The sequence below is a fragment of the Piliocolobus tephrosceles genome, chromosome 6, assembly GCF_002776525.5.
Source record: "Piliocolobus tephrosceles isolate RC106 chromosome 6, ASM277652v3, whole genome shotgun sequence".
NCBI lineage: Eukaryota > Metazoa > Chordata > Mammalia > Primates > Cercopithecidae > Piliocolobus > Piliocolobus tephrosceles.
In genome coordinates, this window is record NC_045439.1 from 138,401,991 (window position 1) to 138,420,593 (window position 18,603).

The 18,603-nt window shown below is 54.0% G+C and overlaps 1 protein-coding gene across 2 annotated transcripts in view; it reads right to left on the bottom strand.

Annotated features, from left to right (window-relative positions):
- Nucleotides 1-10,030: 10,030 nt before the first annotated feature.
- Nucleotides 10,031-18,603, bottom strand: part of IGDCC3 (immunoglobulin superfamily DCC subclass member 3) — a 46,943-nt gene continuing 38,370 nt past the window's right edge. The window contains exons 1-12 of one of the 2 annotated variants that reach the window (XM_023220916.1): nt 17,529-17,821; nt 17,007-17,137; nt 16,475-16,612; nt 15,001-15,159; nt 13,669-13,834; nt 13,141-13,388; nt 12,778-12,942; nt 12,282-12,473; nt 12,025-12,129; nt 11,458-11,596; nt 11,132-11,339; nt 10,031-10,886 (exon numbers count right to left, since the gene is read on the bottom strand). In XM_023220916.1, the coding sequence (XP_023076684.1) occupies nt 10,665-10,886; nt 11,132-11,339; nt 11,458-11,596; nt 12,025-12,129; nt 12,282-12,473; nt 12,778-12,942; nt 13,141-13,388; nt 13,669-13,834; nt 15,001-15,159; nt 16,475-16,612; nt 17,007-17,137; nt 17,529-17,779 (2,124 nt within the window). In that variant the 5' untranslated portion in view covers nt 17,780-17,821 and the 3' untranslated portion in view covers nt 10,031-10,664. Of the gene's footprint in view, nt 10,890-11,131; nt 11,340-11,457; nt 11,597-12,024; nt 12,130-12,281; nt 12,474-12,777; nt 12,943-13,140; nt 13,389-13,668; nt 13,835-15,000; nt 15,160-16,474; nt 16,613-17,006; nt 17,138-17,528; nt 17,822-18,603 lie in introns of those variants that run through there. The other variant, XM_023220915.1, reaches the window with a different exon arrangement.

An 18,603-nucleotide genomic window follows, 5' to 3' on the forward strand; every position in this document is an offset into this window, starting at 1 on the left:
AAATAAATAAATAAATAAATAAATAAATAAATAAATAAATAAATAAATAAAAATACAATATAGGTCGGGTGTGGTGGCTCATGCCTGTAAGCCTAGCACTTTAGGAGGCCGAGGTGGGCAGATCACCTAAGGTCAGGTGTTCGAGACCAGTCTGGCCAACATGGTGAAACCCCATCTCTACTAAAAAAATACAAAAATTAGCCAAGCGTGGCGGTGGGTGCCTGTAATCCCAGCTACTCAGGAGGATGAGACAGGAGAATCGCTTGAACCCAGAAAGCAGAGGTTGCAATGAGCTGAGGTTGTACCACTGTACTCCAGCCTGAGTACTGTGAGATGGAGTGAGACTCCATCTCAAAACAAACAAACAAACAAGCAAAAAAAGTACAATACAAAAAAAAAAAGGCCGGTTGCAGGGGCTCACGTCTGTAATCCCAGCACTCTGAGAGGCGGGCAAATCACTTGAGGTCAGAAGTTTGAAACCAGCCTGGCCAACATGGTGAAACCCCATCTCTACTAAAAATACAAAAATTAGCTGGGCATGGTGGTGGGCGCCTGTAATTCCAGCTACTTGGGAGGCTGAGGTAGGAGAATTGCTTGAGCCGTGGAGGCAGAGGTTTCAGTGAGCCAAGATCACGCCACTGCACTCCAGCCTGCATGACAGAGGGAGACCCTGTCTCAAAAAAAAAAGTAATGACAGAAGTAGCATCATTATCATTGGGAGGACTCCATAGGGGCTCCTTCCCTTCCCTGAGGAAACTCTAGGCTATCTGACCCTTTCGATGACTTCCTGTCCACCTGGAAACCATGTAAGGCTTTCCTCAGACACATCAACCCACAAAAAGCATATGCCCTAGAAATCTAGTGGTCATTCATTCATACATTTATTGACCATCTGTTAGGTGGCAGGCCCCATGCAGCAAATGGAAGCCTTGGGCCTGCTCAGTGAGTTCCCCGTGCACTTGCACACCTCCCAAGCTTTGCTCATGCTGTGCCTGCAGTCTTGGATGCCCTTTCCCTGTTTCCACTCCTTTTCAAAGCCTTCTTTAATTCAGCACTTCAGGATCATTTCCTTCCGTTTCTACAATGTGCTGCTGCTACTCACCCAAGTAAGTATTTGAATAGATTGCAGTTATTTGTATTCAAGCCTATAGATTCTCAGCTCACTGAGGGTCTGTCTCTCTCCTATGGGGCCCAGCGCATCTTAATTGCCGGGCTCAATTAGTCACCGGCAGGGATCAGGCCTCAGTTCCCGTGGCTGTAATCCTTGTTAATTCCACTGGGGGGCAGCAAAGTCCTCCAGTCACAGCCCTCCCAGGAGCCCAGCTTCCAGGCTGCAATGCTTGAACCAGAGGCTCCCTAGGCTCCAGGGAGGTCAGGCCAGCTGCAGGAGGCCCTTCGAGCTCACTCTTCTTTCTTTCTTCTTCTTTCTTCTTTCTTCCTTCTTCCTTCTTCTTCCTTCCTCCTCCTCTTCCTCCCTCACCCTCTTCCTCCTCCTCCTCCTCCTTTTTTTTGAGACAGAGTTTTGCATTTGTCACCCAGCCTGGAGTGCAGTGGCGCGATCTCGACTTACTGCAACCTCTGCCTCCTGGGTTCAAGCGATTCTTCTGCCTCAGCCTCCCAAGTAGCTGGGACTACAGGCGCCCGCCACCACGCCCGGCTAATTTTTGTATTTTTAATAGAGATGGGTTTTCACCATGTTCGCCAAGCTGGTCTCAAACTCCTGACCTCGTGATCCACCCACCTCGGCCTCTCAGAGTGCTGGGATTACAGGCGTGAGTCACTGCGCCTGACTGCTCGCTTTCTTCTTTATCCCGCTCCCCTTTCCCTGGCATTCCTCTCCCCACCTTCCCCCAACTTAGGGTCGCTTTGCCCTGCCTGCTCCAGTTTCTTTGCCTATTACAGTGGGATCTTTTGAACACTTAAACTGTGCACTTCACTTACATGAACTCAGTGAATCCTCTCAAACTCTTTTTTTTTTTTTAATAACAGATCTATCAAGGTATAATTCATGTTCCATGCAATTCGCTGTTTAGGTGAACAATTCAATGGTTTTCAGTATATTCAGGACTGTGCAACTGTCATTACAATTTTAGGACATTTTCATCACCCCCAGAAGAAACCCTGTACCCGTTAGCTGTCACTCCCCATTTTCTCCCAACCCCTAGCCCCCAGCAATCTGCTTTCGGTCTCTATAGACTTGCAGTTCTGGAAATATCCTGTAGATGGAATTGTACAATATGTGGGCCTTTGAGACTGGCTTCTTTCACTTAGCACCTGTGTAATGTTTTCCAGGTTCATCAGTGTTGCAGCACATATTCGTTTCATTTCAGTATTTTTTTTTTAACTGTTAAATATCTCATTGTGTGGATTAACCATATTTTGTTTCTGCATTCATCAGCTGATAGACAGTTGTTTTTGCCTTTTATCTACTGTAGCTAATGCTGCTGTGAACATCAATGTGCAAGTTTTTGTGCAAGCATATGTTTTCTGTTTTCTTTTTTCCTTTTTTTTTTTTTTTTTTTTTTGAGATGGAGTCACTCTATCACCCAGGCTGGACTGCAGTGGCGTGATCTCGGCTCACTGCAACCTCTGCCTCCTGGGTTCCAGCGATTCTGCTGCTTCAGCTTCCTGAGTAGCTGGCACTACAGGCACCCACCACCATGCCCAACTAATTTTTGTATTTTTAGTAGATACAGGGTTTTACCATGTTGGCCAGGCTGGTCTTGAACTCCTGACCTCAAGTGATCTGCCTGCCTCGGCCTCCCAAAGTGCTGGGATTACAGGCCTGAGCCACCGCGCCTGGGCAAGCATATGTTTTCATTTCTCCTGAGTATACAGCTAGGAATGAAACTGCTGGGTCATCCAGTAGCTACATATTTAGACTTCGTTGTTGTTGTTTTGTTTGTTTGTTTTGTTTTGAGTCAGGGTCTCCCTCTGTCACCCAGGCTGGAGAGCAGTGGTGCCATCATAGCTCACTATAACTTCAAACTCCTGGGCTCAAGTAATCCTCTAGCTTCAGCCTCCTGAGTAGCTGGGACTACAAGCATGAGCCACCACGCCCAGCCTGAGTTAGTTTTTTTTTTTGTTTTTTGTATGTGTAAAGGGTCCAAATTCATTTCTTTGCATATGAATATCCAGTTGTCTCAGCACCATTTGTTGAAAAGACTATTCTTTCTCTACTGAATTGTCTTGGCACCCTTGTCAAAAACCAATTGACTATAAATGTGAGAGTTTATTTCTGGACTCTTGGTGCTATTTTATTGATATATATGTTTACCCAGATGTCAGTACTACACTTTTTAATTATTGTAGCTTTGTAGTAAACCAAGAAAGTATGAGTCCTCCAACTTTGTTCTTTGTTTTCAAGATTGTTTTGGCTATTTGGAATCCCTTGCATTTCCATATAAATTTTCGAAGCAGCTCATCAGTTTCTGCAAAGAACCCAGGTGGGTCGACAACGCTTTGAGGTAGGGGCATATTATCTCTATTTTACAGACAAGGAAACAGAGGTGTAAAGAAGTTAAATCATGCCGGGCACGGTGGCTCACGCCTGTAATCTCAGCACTTTGGGAGGTGGAGGCGGGTGCATCTCGAGGTCAGGAGATCAAGACCACGGTGCAACCCCATCTCTACTAAAAATACAAAAAATTAGCCGGGCGCAGTGGCGGGTGCCTGTAGTCCCAGCTACTCGGGAGGCTGAGGCAGGAGAATGGTGTGAACCTGGGAGGTGGAGCTTGCAGTGAGCCAAGATCGCACCACTGCACTCCAGCCTGGACAACAGAGCGAGGCTCCATGTCAAAAAAAAAAAAAAAAAAAAAAGTTAAATCATTTGCTTACACTTACACAACTAGGAAATAGCAGAGCCAGGGGTTCAAACCACATCAGTTGGACTCTAGTGTCCACAGCCTGGGCCACGGCCACCACCACCTTGGCTCCAGAGGGTGCCATGCTTCTCACTAGAAGACAGGGAACAGTGACAGCTTGTTGCTCTCAATAGCAGGGCATTGGCTCTGAGCTCTGCACTAGCTCCCAGGTGGCAAAGGGCTGAAGGCATGTGGCCAACTGAGCCAACAGCTAAGTTGGAGAAGTTCCCCTATATAAGGTGACACCTCAGCTAGGTGTGGAAGGGGACAGCTCACTGTTCTCTGCTCCTGCTGGGGCTCCGGTTCTCCTCACCCCAGTCTCAGCCCAATAACTGGGGACTTGGTGGCCACAGGAGAGATGACCCCAAGCTTCCAGGCACAAAACTCTCCAATTGCTTGACCCAAGACACTACTATAGCAGCCAGGGATTGAACCAAAGTGTTCTTTCTTGGTAGCTTTGTGACAGTGTCCCCAATACTCCCAGTTAGACACTCTGATTCCTTCAGTGGTTACCAAGAAAGTGCTGACAACACAAGTCCACATAACAGGGAGCCAGATTTTGAGGGAATGAGATAAAATGCAGCATAGGGAATCCTGGGCCTCTAGGGAAGGAAGCCCTGCCAGAGAGCGGGAGAGACATCTGCAGGAAGAGACACCGCGATGAGGAGAAGCTGAGGGGAGCAGAGCCTGGCCAGAGGGTGGCTATTTTGGAGTAATAGCCAGGGCCAACCCTGCCTTGTGGTGGTGGCACGTGGTGCACGGTGACCAAGGGGCCATTCACATTTCTGGGAACTCAGAGTCCAGTGTCCATGCCTCTTGAGCCCAAGGAACCCTTCCCTTCTCTGCCAACCAGGCTCCTCCTCGCTCTCCTCTTAGCCCCTTCTTCTCCCCACTCCCTCCCTGTTCCAAGGTAGCTACAGGGGGGGCCCAGGGGAGCAACAAAGCCCTCAGATCAGTCCCTTAAGTCCCCTCATACCCTGGACCTCCCAGGCTCCAGCGATCCTCATACCTCATCCTCCTGAGTAGCTAGATTACAGGCATGTGCCACCGTGCCTGGCTAATTTTCAAATTTTGTGTAGAGACGATTTTGCCATGTTGTCCAGCTGGTCTCGAATTCCTGGCCTCAAGCTGTCTCCCGCCTTGGCCTCCCAAAGTGCTGGGATTACACAGTGAGCCACTGTGCCCAACCCTCTAATACCTCTTTGAGGGAGGGCCTTGGGTTTAGCTCCCTGACTTGAGCCTTAACTCAGAATTCAAGGCAGGCCCCCAGCCTTAGCTGCTCCCACTCACTCATTCCGTGTCCAGCCCCAGCGTCCCCATAGGAGTTGGGGGCACCCTCTGTCTCCTGCCACCCCCAGCTGTGTCCCCACCAACCTCATGCACAGTCCCAGGGCCATGGGGTAGAGCTTTCCTCCCCTCCCTGCCTCCTGGCTCATATTTGTTCCCCACCTGTCCCTCCGGAGTGGCCCTGTGGTCATTTTATTTATTTGTCTACCTATGTATTTGAGGCGGAGTCTCACTCTGTAGTCCAAGCTGGAGTGCAGTGGCATGATCTCGGCTCACTGCTACCCCCGCCTCCTGAGCTCAAGCAATTCTCCCCAGCAGGTGAGCCACTGCTCCCTGCCCCTGTGGTCATTTTAAAACAGTCCATACATTCTTTGACCCTCCATTGAAAAGAAGACTCTAATTCCCCTCGAATTCCCTGAATGTGGCTTGCCTTAGCGACTTGTTCTAAAGAACTGAATATACCAGAAGTGATGATGCGTCACTCAGGTCAGCGTAGAAATGATGTTGCAGTTTCCACCTGGCTCTCTCTCTCAGGACGCTTGTCCTTGGAATCCAGCCACCATGCTGTGAGGAAGCCCAGGCCACACGAAGAGGCCACGTGGAGATGCTGGGCTCACAGCCAGCATCAGCCACCAGACTCGGGAGGGAGGGAGCCTTCAGAGGATCCCAGCACCCAGGCTTCAAGCTGCCCACGCTGATGCAGAGTGTAGCAAAGACAGCTGCCCCTGAGGCCTGCCCAGGCTGCAGATTTGTAAGTCAAATAAATGTGATGTGAAACCACTGAGGTTTGACTGCACTCCAGTCTGGGCAACAGAGTGAGACCCCGTCTGTTAAAAAAAAAAAAAAAAGTTGGGCACGGTGGCTCACACCTGTAATCCCAGCACCTTGGGAGGCCGAGGTGGGCAGATCACAAGGTCAGGAGATCAAGACCATCCTGGCTAACACAGTGAAACCCTGTATCTACTAAAAATACAAAAAATTAGCCAGGCGTGGCGGCGGGCGTCCATAGTCCCAGCTACTCAGGAGACTGAGGCAGGAGAATGGTGTGGACCTGGGAGGCGGAGCTTGCAGTGAGTGGAGATCATGCCACTATACTCCAACCTGGGCGACAGGGTGAGACTTGGTCAAAAAAAAAAAAAAAAAAAAAAAGCCAGGCGTGGTGGCTTATGCCTGTAATCCCAGCATTTTGGAAGGCCAAGGCGGGCAGATTGTCTGAGCTCAGAGGTTTGAGACCAGCCTGGGCAACATAGCAAAAGCCCATCTCTACTACAAATACAAAAAATTAGCCCGGTGTGGTGGCGTGGGCCTGTAATCCCAGTTACTCGGGAGGCTGAGGCACGAGAATTGCTTGAACTCGGGAGGCAGAGGTTGCAATGAGCAGAAATCATGCCACTGCACTACAGCCTGGGTGACACAGTAAGACTCTGTCTCAAAGGATAAAAAAGGTTTGGGGTTGTTTGTTGCAGAACATTAGATGATTGGAACAGGCTGCAACCTTGCTTGCAGCAGATTTCTGCCCAAAGGTAGTTTGTGGGGGGGGGGTGGTGAGATTTGAGGGGGTTCTTCAGCCTGAGGCCTCTGGGCTATTTGAGATCTCAGGACCCGGATTCCAGTCAGGCCACTCAGCTTTGACACCTATTTCTGCTAACCTTCCTCACTGGAACCCTGCTCTGTCATCTATCCTAGCCTGGCTGAGACTCGTGATGGTTAGGGCAGGCCCTGCCTATATTTCTGTGGGTTTTGCATACAGTTTGCATATATCTGCATGATCATACTTTGGTGGATACTTTTTTTTTTTTTTTTTGACAGAGTCTTGCTCTGTTGCCCAGGCTAAAGTGCAGTGTTGTAATCTCGGCTTACTGCAACCTCCACCTCCCGGGTTCAAGCAATTCTCCCACCTCAGCCTCCCGAGTAGCTGGGATTCTGGGCAGTCCCCCCCTCGCCCGGCGAGTTTTTTTGTATTTTTTAGTAGAGACGGGGTTTCACCATGTTAGCCAGGATGGTCTTGATCTCCTGACCTCGTGATCCGCCCTTCTCGGCCTCCCAAAGTGCTGGGATTACAGGCTTGAGCCACCGCGCCCGGCCTCAACGCCTGGGTAATTTTTGTATTTTTGGTAGAGATGAGGTTTCGCCATGTTGGCCAGGCTGGTCTTGAACTCCTGACCTCAGGTGATCCACCTGCCTTGGCCTCCCAAAGTGCTGGGATTACAGGCGTGAGCCACTGTGCTGAGCCCATGTTGGACTCTTGATGACATTTCACTTGAAAGTAGGGTTCTGATCCTAAAAGAACATCTGAAGGCACCTGGCCAGGCACTTCCAGAAGAGGCCTGTATGTGGTGGCTGGTGCCTATAATCCCAGCTACTTGGGAGGCTGAGGCAGGAGAATTGCTTGAACTTGGGAGGCGGAGGTTGCAGTGAGCCGAGATCATGCCACTGCACTCCAGGCTGGGTGACAAAATGAGACTCTGTCTCAAAAAAAAAAAAAAAAAAAAAAGTCCAACATGTAATAAGACAGAAAAAAATATGGGAAAAATTATCGAGCTGGTCTGGGTGAGGGTGGGCAGAGAGAGTGAGGCCCTCCAGAGAGCTCCTCCTCACCCCAGCCATAGCCAGGGAACTCAATTTACCAACTGCTCTCCTGGTATGTTCCTCTCGAAAGGTGCCCCTGGGTTTAGAACCTGGCTCTCCAGGTCTGCCGAGCCTCTTGCGTGTGAACCCAGGCTTTGAAATTCAGCAGCAGCTGCATTATGCCGCTGCCTCAAGTTTGAGGCCAGCTGAGACCTCCAGATCTTTGTCAGCATAACTGCCATTAAGCCCAACCTCTCTCGCACCTGTCTGAGCCGTAGCAGCCCCAGTCACCTGGCTTCAGGAGCCTGGACTAAGAGACAATGGCAGAACAGAGAGGCCTGGTCGGAGTCCTGGCTGAGTGCCCCGGAGAGAATCACTCAGTCACAGCCTGTTTCCTCAGCTTCAGAACCGGGAGGAAACCAGTCCTTCCTCATAGACAGTGCATGAAAAGCACACAGCCCGGCCTGGCCAGCACCTGGAGAGCGCTCAACCTTGGTGGGCTGAGCAGGCAGTCTCCTCGCTGCTGGCCAAGGAGGCGTGGAGCGGTGGTCAGAATGCAGAGCCTGGAACCTGGCGGCCTGGCCTGGATACAAACTCGGATCCTATGTGAGGATCAGACTGACCAACTGGCTGTGTGGGCTTTTGGACATTTCCTTCACCTCTCTTTTCTTGGTTTCATTAACTATAAAATGGAGATGACCGGTCAGGCACAGTGGCTCATGCCTGTAATCTCAGCACTTTGGGAGGCTGAGATGGACGGATTGCTTGAGGTCGGGAGTTCGAGACCAGCCTGGCCAACATAGCGAAACCTCGTCTCTACCAAAAATACAAAAATTAGCTGGGTGTGGTGGCACACTCTTATAATCCCAGCTACTCAGGAGGCTGAGGCAGGAGAATTACTTGAACCTGGGAGGCAGAGGTCGTGGTGAGCTGAGATTGTGCCACTGCACTCCAGCCTCGGCGACAGAGTAAAAAACTCTGTCTGAAAAAAATACATTAAATAAATGAAATGGAGATGACGGTCACTAGCATGTCTTCCTCACAGGGAGGGGTGAGGGCTCAGGAACTGCGCCTCCTGTGGCAGAGGTCTGTGGTGTGTGGGGTCTGCTGCAACTATCCCAGGTTCTGGGCCTATGAGGGCCCTGGCCTACCCAGCACCCTAGCCCCTCCCCCAGGGCCTGACACAGCCACCAAAAAACTCCAGGTTCACTTTGGCAACAGGACTTTTATTCAGTCAAAATGAGCAGAGTGTGACAAAACCCAAGTCAGGCCAGGTGACCCCCAGCCCCACCCTTCCCAAGGGAAAGAGGGAGGTTCCCGAGAGAAGCTGCTTTGGGAACAGAGGGGGCACTGCCTTGGAGTTTTGTGGAGCCCTGGGCATCCACACATCATTTGGGAGAAGGGAAGGGACTACCCTTCCCCAAGTCCACACAGACACAGCTCTAGTTTTCTAGGAAAACACCACAAATTCTATCTTCTTCAGCTAATTAACTAAAGTTCAGGGTGGGGGTGTCCCTAGAGGGTTGGGGGTCAGGGACTTTTATGGTCTAATCTCATTCTTAAGGAATACACTTATTTTTTTTTTTCTTTAAAAAAAATTTTTCTTCTGCTATTTAAAAAAATGTTTCTGAGTGTAACCAAAAATAGGTATTTGTTTCCTTGGTTTTCTTTTCTTCTTCTTTAACTAAGTAGTTCAAAGAACAGCACAACAGAAAAGAGAAACAAAAAGTCACAAGAACACAACCCTTAACACACGTTGTATAAAAATAGCTTCCGGCCATGGCTGCTGACAGTGGGTGCTCCCCTGTCGAGGGGTGGATCAGGCTGGCTGCGTGCCTGAGGCTGGGGCGCCTCTGTAGGGGACACCCACACCCCCTCACCCTCACACACACCCATCCCACACATGGTACATTCCAGGGGCCGGGCCTGCAGGACAGGAGGCAGGCGGCCAGGTGATGCCACCTTCCCAAGCCCAGGTTCCTCATGAGCATCCCCATCAAGGATGGGCTGGCTCAAATGGGAGTGGACAGACAAGACAGGGACAGGCGGTGTGCTGGGAGGTGGCTCGTTTGGACAATTTATACTTCAAGGAACAAATTTCCTCTCATTTTTGGCTTCTTTCACATTTTCTCTCTGCCCAATCCATTTCTATTTCCGTAGGCCACAAGAGTTCCCCTTGGTGGCCTAACCTCTGGCCTCCCCTCTGCGGGAGAGGCAGGTGGGCTGTGGGCAGGAGGGGTGGGGAGGCAGGTCCAGTGACAACACAGCCCACAGAGCCAGCGAGCCTTGAGGTAGACATTTTCTTTCACACCCGGAAATGGGGAAATGCTTTTTTTTTTTTTTTTTTTTTTTTACTCTGGACAACAGTGTGGGAAGGGAGAGGGGGTCCCCATCAAGGGGGCTTGAGGTAGGAGTGCATTCGGGCTCTGTGGGGTAAGGGGGCTGAGGCCACTGCCCCACTGCCCCCAGGACATTCATTCCGGCTGAGGTAGGTGCTGAGAGCCAAAACAGCAAAAATCCATCCTGAGAAAACAAGGTCGGTGGAGGGTGACAGTGTCAGGGCCCAGCTACAGCAGGGTCATCTTTTGGAGTCTAATTCACCTTCCTCTCTCTCTCTCCCTTTTGTTTTTTTTGATTTTAAGTTTTGCTTTTTAAAGAAAAATGTTAGTTCAGTTCCAAGTCACGTGGGTGCCAGGCAGAGGTGAGGGGGCGTCAGCCCAGGGAGGAAACGGGCTCCTGCAGGAACTGCTCCAGCTCCCGATGGGTGTTGCGAGTGGGGGTCCCTGCCAAGGCTGCCTTGGGTTTTGACAACCCAAGAGGCAGTCAGGACAGAAATGCTGGGGAGCCCCCAGGACCGTCCAAATCCCACATGACAGTAGAAATCTTGCTTTTGACCTGAGAATGGGCCCCCTCTCCGGCCACCCTCTGGAGCCTGCCAGACACTGGCTACTGTTCAGAGTGAGCTGGCTGGGTAACCCGGGCCTCTGCAGGCCTGGCAGCCTGGCCTTCACTGAGGAGGCCGGGGCCTCCATCTGGGGGTGGTGGGGCAGCCGCCAGGCCTGCGCAGGGGGCCGTGGCCTCCGCTGTCTTCCCCTCCATCAGGCCGCACCCCTGAAGTGGCAGCATGGAGAGCTGGGTCTCCTCACACGGGGCAGGGGCTGCAGGATCCTGCTGGGGAAAGAGCCTGTCACACAGGTGTGAGCTTGAGGGCCAGGGCGCCAGGCTCCAACTCAACCCCACTTGGGCCTTAGGGTCTCCAGGTCTCCCTGCCCGACTCAGGGGCACAGAGAGAAGACCTGCAGCTTGACTAAGGCCAATGATTGAGGCCCGTGGCCAAGGTGAAGGGGTGCAGGATCAGAGGGTGACAGTGTCGGAGCCTGAGGCGGGGGCTTGTTCACGACATGGACACTCACTGTGGGTCTGGGGTCTGGCTGCCCTGCTGCCCCGGCCGGGGGGAACAGCTGCTCCAGCTCCTTCATATCCACATGTTTCTCATCTCGGCCCAGCTGGCCCCGCTCTCCCCGTCTCGCCCCATTTAGGGCCAGAATGCCAGGGTCCCTTTGGCTCCGGGGACCCTGAGGAGGGGACAGCTGGTTTTCCACATCCTTACACAAGAGGACCCTAGGGGTGAGCCAAGAGTTGAGGGGAGGGAGACGAGAGACAGAGGCAGTGAGCCCACACTCGCCTTCTCTAGTCCGCCACACACCAGCCCAGCCCCTCTCCCTGGCCCAGGACCCACCTGCCCCTTTGGCCGAACAGGAGGAAGAGGACACAGAAGATGATGCAGGTGACCCCGATGTGGATGCCGATGACGATGCCTGTAGTGGACGTCTGGTTGGCGGCCTCCTCCTTCCGGCAGTCACATGGTGGGCTCAAGGCTGGGGACAGGGATGGGTTGGAGGCTTTGGCTCTCCAGGTCTGAAGCACTCCTCAACACCCAGCCTCTGGGGGCTCCTCTTCCTTCAGCTGCTCCCACCCCCAAGTGGGAGTGGGAATACCCTTTGACTCTGCCTACAGGACTCCAGCCCAATCTCTTTGGTTCTTTTTACCAGATACTAGCAATAGCATGGACCATTTCATCCTTGCCACAGCTTTGTAAAGTAGGTACTATTATCTCTGTATTATAGAGAAAACTGGGATCAGAGAGGTTAAATAACCTGACCAAGGTCACACAGCCAGCGCGTGCATGGCCAAGCTTCAAACTGCAGTCTAAGCCTGTGCTCTCAAGCGTGGCACATGCTATCTCACCCCGTTACTTTCCCTGCTTCCCACCCACTCAGCCCTGCACTCCATCCCCAGCCCTCACCTGTCCTCTCAGATGCTCCCCTCAAAGACACAAAGCGGACTGTGGCGTTGCCGTCTCCATGCTGGTTGTAGGCAAGCAGCTTCACCTCGTACACTGCAGTGGGGTCTGGGGGAAGGCAGGGTGGCTGAGTGACTGCCCCTGCCCCACCACGTGCTCTGTCCTAGCCGGGAAAGGGAGGTGACCCCTGTACACCACCTCCTGGCCCTCAGCGCCGCACCCTGCCCAGCCCACTAGGCCCCGGGTTGTGTCTGCCTCACCGAGCTGGCTGAGGTTGTAGGAGGAGACCGTTCCAGGCAGCAGGATGGGGCCGGTGAAGGAGGTCTTGCTTGCTGGGCGGTAAAACAGCTTGAAGCCGCCCTCGTGCTGGGCCAGCCGGGGCCAAGGCTCCCACAGCAGCTGCAGGGAGGAGCTGCCCAGGACTCGCACTGACAGTGGGGGTGGGGCAGGGGCTGCATGTACAGAAAGAGGCCATGATGTGAGGACCCAGTGGAAGCTCTACTTTTCTACTTTCCACCTGTGACCCTGACCCCCAAAAACCTGACAGCCCTCTGGCCTCTGATCCAGGGCATGTGCTTACGAAAGCAGCACCTTCCTATGAATTAGAAAAAGAAGCCCTTTCCTCCAAGTAGACTCAGCCCTGACAGGCTCAGGGCCGGGCACCCAGCACAGTGCACAACCTGAACAAGTGTGCATGGTGGTTCTGCTCTGATACCCTGAGTGCCTGTGGTTTTGTGCTCCACACCCAGGCCTCACCTTCACCCAGGGTGCTGGCTAGGGTGGGCACAGAGGCTGAGCTGGCCCCCCTTGGTGTGTAGGCCTTGATGTAGAAACTGTAGGCTGTGGAGGGCTCCAGGTCGCTGACCAGGTGCTGAAAGGTGCTCTTGCTGACTGCTTCCTGATACTCCAGCTCCGGTGGGTCTGGAGAGGCACAGGGTGGGCAGGGGAGTGTGAAGGACTGGGGGAGTCCTGCCAGCATTGGTGAAATGAGGGCAGCCAGGGTGCCCAGCGGGGACAGCGGGGAGAAGGAAAGGAAGGCATCGGGTCAGGACGTGCAGGATTGGAAGGGATGAGAAATAGTGAATGAGAGAAAGGGGGAGCAGAGCTGGCTGCGCGCACCAGCAGCCTTCCTGATGTGCAGGACGTAGCCGATGATCTCCTTGGTGTTGGCCAGCGGCTCACTCCAGGACACACGCACCTCAGTGGAAGACACAGAGACCGCCTGCACATTGCGGGGAGGCCCAGGGAGCCCCTCAGCCCACAGTACGGTCAGCCTGGCACTGGCCTGTGATGAGCCCGCACTATTCTCAGCCACACACTGGTAGATAGCCTCATCTTCAGGACCGATTCCAGAAATGGTCAGTGTGCTGCAGGGGAGAGAGAGAGCCTCAGGTTCCCTCCTTCTCCCTGGAGGTTGACCAAATCTCCCCATTTGAGAGATGGAGAAACAGTCTTTCCAGGAGACTAATGACTTGTGTGAAATCTCCCAGCAAGTTGGTAGTGGAACTGGGACTCCAACCCAATCTCCAGACTCCCAATTCTGTGCTCTCCCTGGCAGGAGGTGCACAGTCTACTCAGGCCACTCACTCCAGGCCCCCCTTTCCTTGCTCTCCCAGGTCCTCACCCCAGCACACACCACACACGTACCTGTTGTTGTTCTTGAGCCTGACGTGGCCTCCCGGCCCCAGCACCTGTCCATTCTTCAGCCATGTGACGTGAGGCGGCGGCTCACCCTGGGCTTGGCAGGTGAACATGGCTGTGGTCCCAGCTGGCCTGGAGATGGACTGGGGATGCTGCACAAACTCAGCTGGGGCTGCGAGTGGGGTCAGGATGGTGGGGGGGGGGGGGGGACGGACAGAGACAGCTGTGAGTGACGGCATGAGGAAGGGAACGGGCGATGGGACCAGAGAGATACACAGGGCGAGAGGTGGGCTCCAAACACACATCTGCCCCTGAAGACTCCTCCAGGTGGGGCCCAGCCTCTACTCCTGCCCAGCTCAGGGGATGGCCCACCTCCCTCTTCCCTCCACCCCAGGCAGACCCAAGAGGACTCCTTTATAATGACTATTTAAAAGACTGACATTTGTATCCGAAAGCAATCAAGCTGAGCTCCCTGTTCAGGAAATTGTTAAATAAATAAATGTGCTAATAGGTTTGGCTGCACCTCCAGAAAGCGGTAATGATGGGGAGATGTATGAGCCTCAGTACCGGGGCCCCCTCGCCCCCACATTCAATTCTGCTCTCCTCCAATCCCAGGCCTCAAGCCTCTATTAAAACTGGGAAATGAAATGCTCCATCACTTTCATTTGGGCAGATTAACGGCACATGGAATGCTAAACAAACGGGCATTTAAGTTCCTAATTCTCCCACTTCCCACCCTTTCCCCCGCCTCATCTCCGGCAGGGAACAACCACAGGAAAACCCTGAAAATGTTTATCCAAGCCTAGTCACGGGGACAGTTAAGCCCCATGGCCAGAGGCCAACTAAAGGACCTGGTTAGCGGCAGGGCCCCGCCCTGCGGAAGGGGAGGCAGCTTTGCGTGCACAGTGAGGCTGCTGGCGACAGCGTGAAAATGACAAGCAGGCCAGGAGCGCACAGGCAGGCAGGTGTGAGCATGGACGTGCCACACGTGTGAATGAAAACAGCACGTGGGGAGACACGTGTGAGCGACACAGGTGGGGACACCAGCTGAGATGAGAAAGTGGAAATGACTCCCCGGGTGTCAGGGCGCTGACGGCCCCCGGAGGGCATGCAGGGGCTGCTGCATGACCAAGACGGTCCACCCATTCCCAATGCAAGCATTGGAAGGGAGAACGCACCGCCTTTGGCCTGGCCGGGGGGCCGGTGAGGGGTGAGGGGCAGGGCGAGGGCGAGTCCAGGAGACTGGGGTGAGACAGGGCCCTGGGGTTGGGCCTAGGCCAGGAGGAAGGGACTGTGCAGAGATCCCTGCCCTCCTCCCCAGGGTTGGCTGATCCATACCTTGTACCACCAGCCGGCCCTGTGCTGTTCTCCTCACCCGGGTGCCAGGTCTGTTGGCCGCACAGACGTAGACGCCGGAGTGCTGGACCGTCACGTCTGAGATGATGAGGTTTCCCGTGCCCAGCACCTGGATGCCCTCCACCCCAATAGGGCGGCCATCTGGGGAGGAAGGGGAGGGGGGATGGCTGAGGGTCAGATATAGATGTGTGAGAAGGAAAGAAAAGGAAACTTCCAGAGGGCTCGCCCTTCCTCCCGTCTTCCAAGGAGCCTCAGTCTTTGACTCTGCCCCTTCCCTCCCAGGCACCTTAACATGGAAAAGGTAGCAGAGTGCAGCACAGAACCCTCGCGCCTAGCAGCGGACGCCCTGTCCTGAACCTAGCATCACCACTGACTCACGGGCCACCTGCAAGGCCCTTCCCTTCTGTTTCACAATCTGTAAAGTAAGGAGTCTGGATTAGATTGACGTTTCCAAGCCTGGTTTTTCTCTCTGGATCCACGGTCACATATCCATTCTATGCCTGGATGGTAAGTCACATCACAGTACTCCTGTGACCTGGTACAGGGGGGACCCAGTTAACTCTGTTTCCCAAACTTGTTAGACCAGTAGGCCATTCCTTCCCGCTTGACAGATCATGCTTTGGGAAATGTTGGACCAGATGGTCCCTGGAGTGCCTAGAGGTTCCTCCTAATGGTGAGGCCACTCTTCCCAGTCTCTCCCAGGGACCCGAGCCCTTCCCCCACCCTTACCAGGATCAGATTAGCACAGTCAGAATACAAGGAGACAGCTCCCCATTCAGGCCCTGAAGTGGTGAAATCTACTCCATTATCCTGCCTGCTGCCCCCTCCCTCCCCATCACTCAGCTGCTACAATGTGGCACAGTCTCCCTGTGAATGCGGCCCCACCCCACCCCCTCCAGAGTTTCCTTCCCGAGTGACCTTTCCGCTCAGACAATGTGGGCCCATCTGCACCCTTTCATTTCTCTCCTTCAGCTGCCTGGGGATTTAGGCTGGGGGACTTAGGGGGCCAGGCTAGAGATTGGGGGGCCCAGAGTGAGGATCTAACAACTGGCTGGGATTTTGAGGGGCTTGGGACTGTCCAGCTGAGGAACACGGCCAGGGTGTAGAGGACAGGAATTAGCAGGAGGGGACAGATTCTGGGGTGCTGAGGGCTGCTGAAGGGTGCTGGGGTCCCCAAGGCCAGGGTGAGGGGAGGACTGCCAGGATTGGACAAGGTAAGCCAGGGAGCTAAGCCATCCCTGCAGGGGGAGGGAGAATAGGGTGGACAAGGGGGCCTCCCTGGTCCTTCCAAGAGAGGGAAACTTACTCTCTTCCCAGATCACAGGGATAGAATGGACCCCCACAGAGAACAAACAGGATTCCAAATTCCCCGGGAGCTGGGTGAGGAGTTTGAGACTGGCCCTCCCAGGGGGTGGGACAGGCTGGGAGGGGCAGGGGCTGTGGGGATGAGGCTCACCCAGGCGGCTCCAGGACACAATGGGGCGCGGGTTGCCCGTGGCGACACACTCAAGCACCGCGGTCTGGTGCACCGTCAGGGTGAGGTTCTCAGGCCCCACGAGGATGGCCGGCTCCTTGTAGGCCCCAGAGCCCGAGCCTGGGAGGAAGATGCCACATTTCCTCACTTCAGCTGGGTACTTTCCTGCTTCTTCACCCCACCCACAGCCCAGGACACAGCGGGTGGGAAACAAACACCAGCCCAGAAACCAGGTCCTGTGGGTAGAGAGATACCAGCGGACCGGGACATTCTGGACATCCGTCCCTCTCCTGCTGGCCCTGCAGGACTGCCAGCAATGGGGGAGTCCTGGACACCAGCATAGGATGTGATTCCCAGCGGGAAATGAGCCAGAGATCCAGCCTCAGATTCCTGTGCACCCTCACGCCAGGCAGCACAGAGCCCGGCACTCTGCACGCACGTGGCTGAGAAGGCTGCAGAGGCCAGTTGAAGCGGGTTGATCTAAGGTTGGGGGAAAGGGCCGAAGGACCCTCACCTGACACGGTGAGCCTGGCCCCGTGGCTGATCCGGATACTGGCGATGTTTGAGGCCACGCAGTGGAAAATGCCACTGTCCTCAGCTCGAAGTCCTGTGATCTGCAGGACCCCCTTGGGCAGCAATGTGTACCTGTTGAGGGGAGGGACACAGTTGGCCACCAGCACAGCCATTGATATAATCAGCCACAAAGACTCTGGGCATCCAAGACACAGCCCAGGCCCCAAGCACTGCACCGTCCCAACATCATCAGACTCACACTGGGACTTTCGAAGGTGGATATACCCTCAATTCCAGCCTTGACAACGATCACACACGATCCTCAGACACATCCATGAGCCTAGAATCTGGGCCCAGCAAATCATGTGGATACGCAGTCTAAACGGCGGTTGCAGACACACCACTGTCTCAGGCACCTGTGGGCACCAACTGCAGCTCCCAGAGCCGTGGGCAGTCCTTCTCTAAGGCCAGAGTCACTGGCCAACTCTTTGTCCTCCCTCTGTCTTTCCCACACGTGACTCACCTCTCATTGTCCGTGTCAACCGGGACTCTGTTCTTCTCCCACGTGATCAGAGGTTTGGGAAGCCCATGGATTTGGCACTGGAAGCGGGCCACGCCACCCTCCTCACCCACGGTGGCCTGGGGATGCACGTGGAAGTCCGACATGGCTGGGGGAAGAGAAGTGTATGAGGGAGGCGCGCTGCTGAGGGCAGAGGGGAGGGGAGAATGGGCTGCAGTGGAGTCACAGGCACGGAGACCTGGAGCCCACTCCATCAAGGGGCAGGAGTTTTCCTGCGAGAGCAATAGCTTGGGGGGCCCATCAGCACTTACTCCAGCCTCCAATAGCTAGGAAACATCTCCCCTAACAGGTGGTATAGGCTGGGCTGGGATACTTTGTAAAAAGTCTGGACAAACTTCTGGATAACAAACCTCTAATAAGGAAATCCTGGGCTGTTCAGACTTCCCTTGGAGACCTTGGTCCCCCAAAACTGACCCATGAAGGCCAATCAGACAAAGCCCTGCTCCTAAGCCCCACACCCCACTTTTTCAGCTTTCAGATTCATCTTCATAAACTCTCCCTAAGGCAGGCAAGGGCTCAGATCCTCAGTGCTTCACATTTTATAGAATTGGAAGCTGAGGCTCAGAGAAGGGAAGCAATTGGTCCAACGTTGCCCAGCAAGGACACTGGTCATCAGGCCCTGGTTACCAGGCCCGGGAGCTTTTTTTTGGTCCCTCCTCCCCCCCCCCCCCCCCCCCCCCCCCCCGTTCATCTGCAGTCTCTCGATGCACCCCAAGAGGGTGTTGCATCCATCCAAGGTGACAAGCCTCTCAGAAGACTGTCAGACCTACCAATCTACATTTCAATGTGTCATAAATATTCAGGGACCCTCCCCACCTTTTGGGGATCTGAACTAACCGCTTGAACTCTGGTCTGCAGAGATCATCAGTGCAGAGGGGCTGTGGTGCACCCTCCCCTCCCAGTGACAGGCTGGTTAAGTGTTCCTGCCCACCCCCGTTTCCACCCATGCCCAGACCCCACCCCGTAATGCCTGGGGAAGGAGCCCCTCCCACTCGGGTTCCCAGCTTCAGCACCAGGG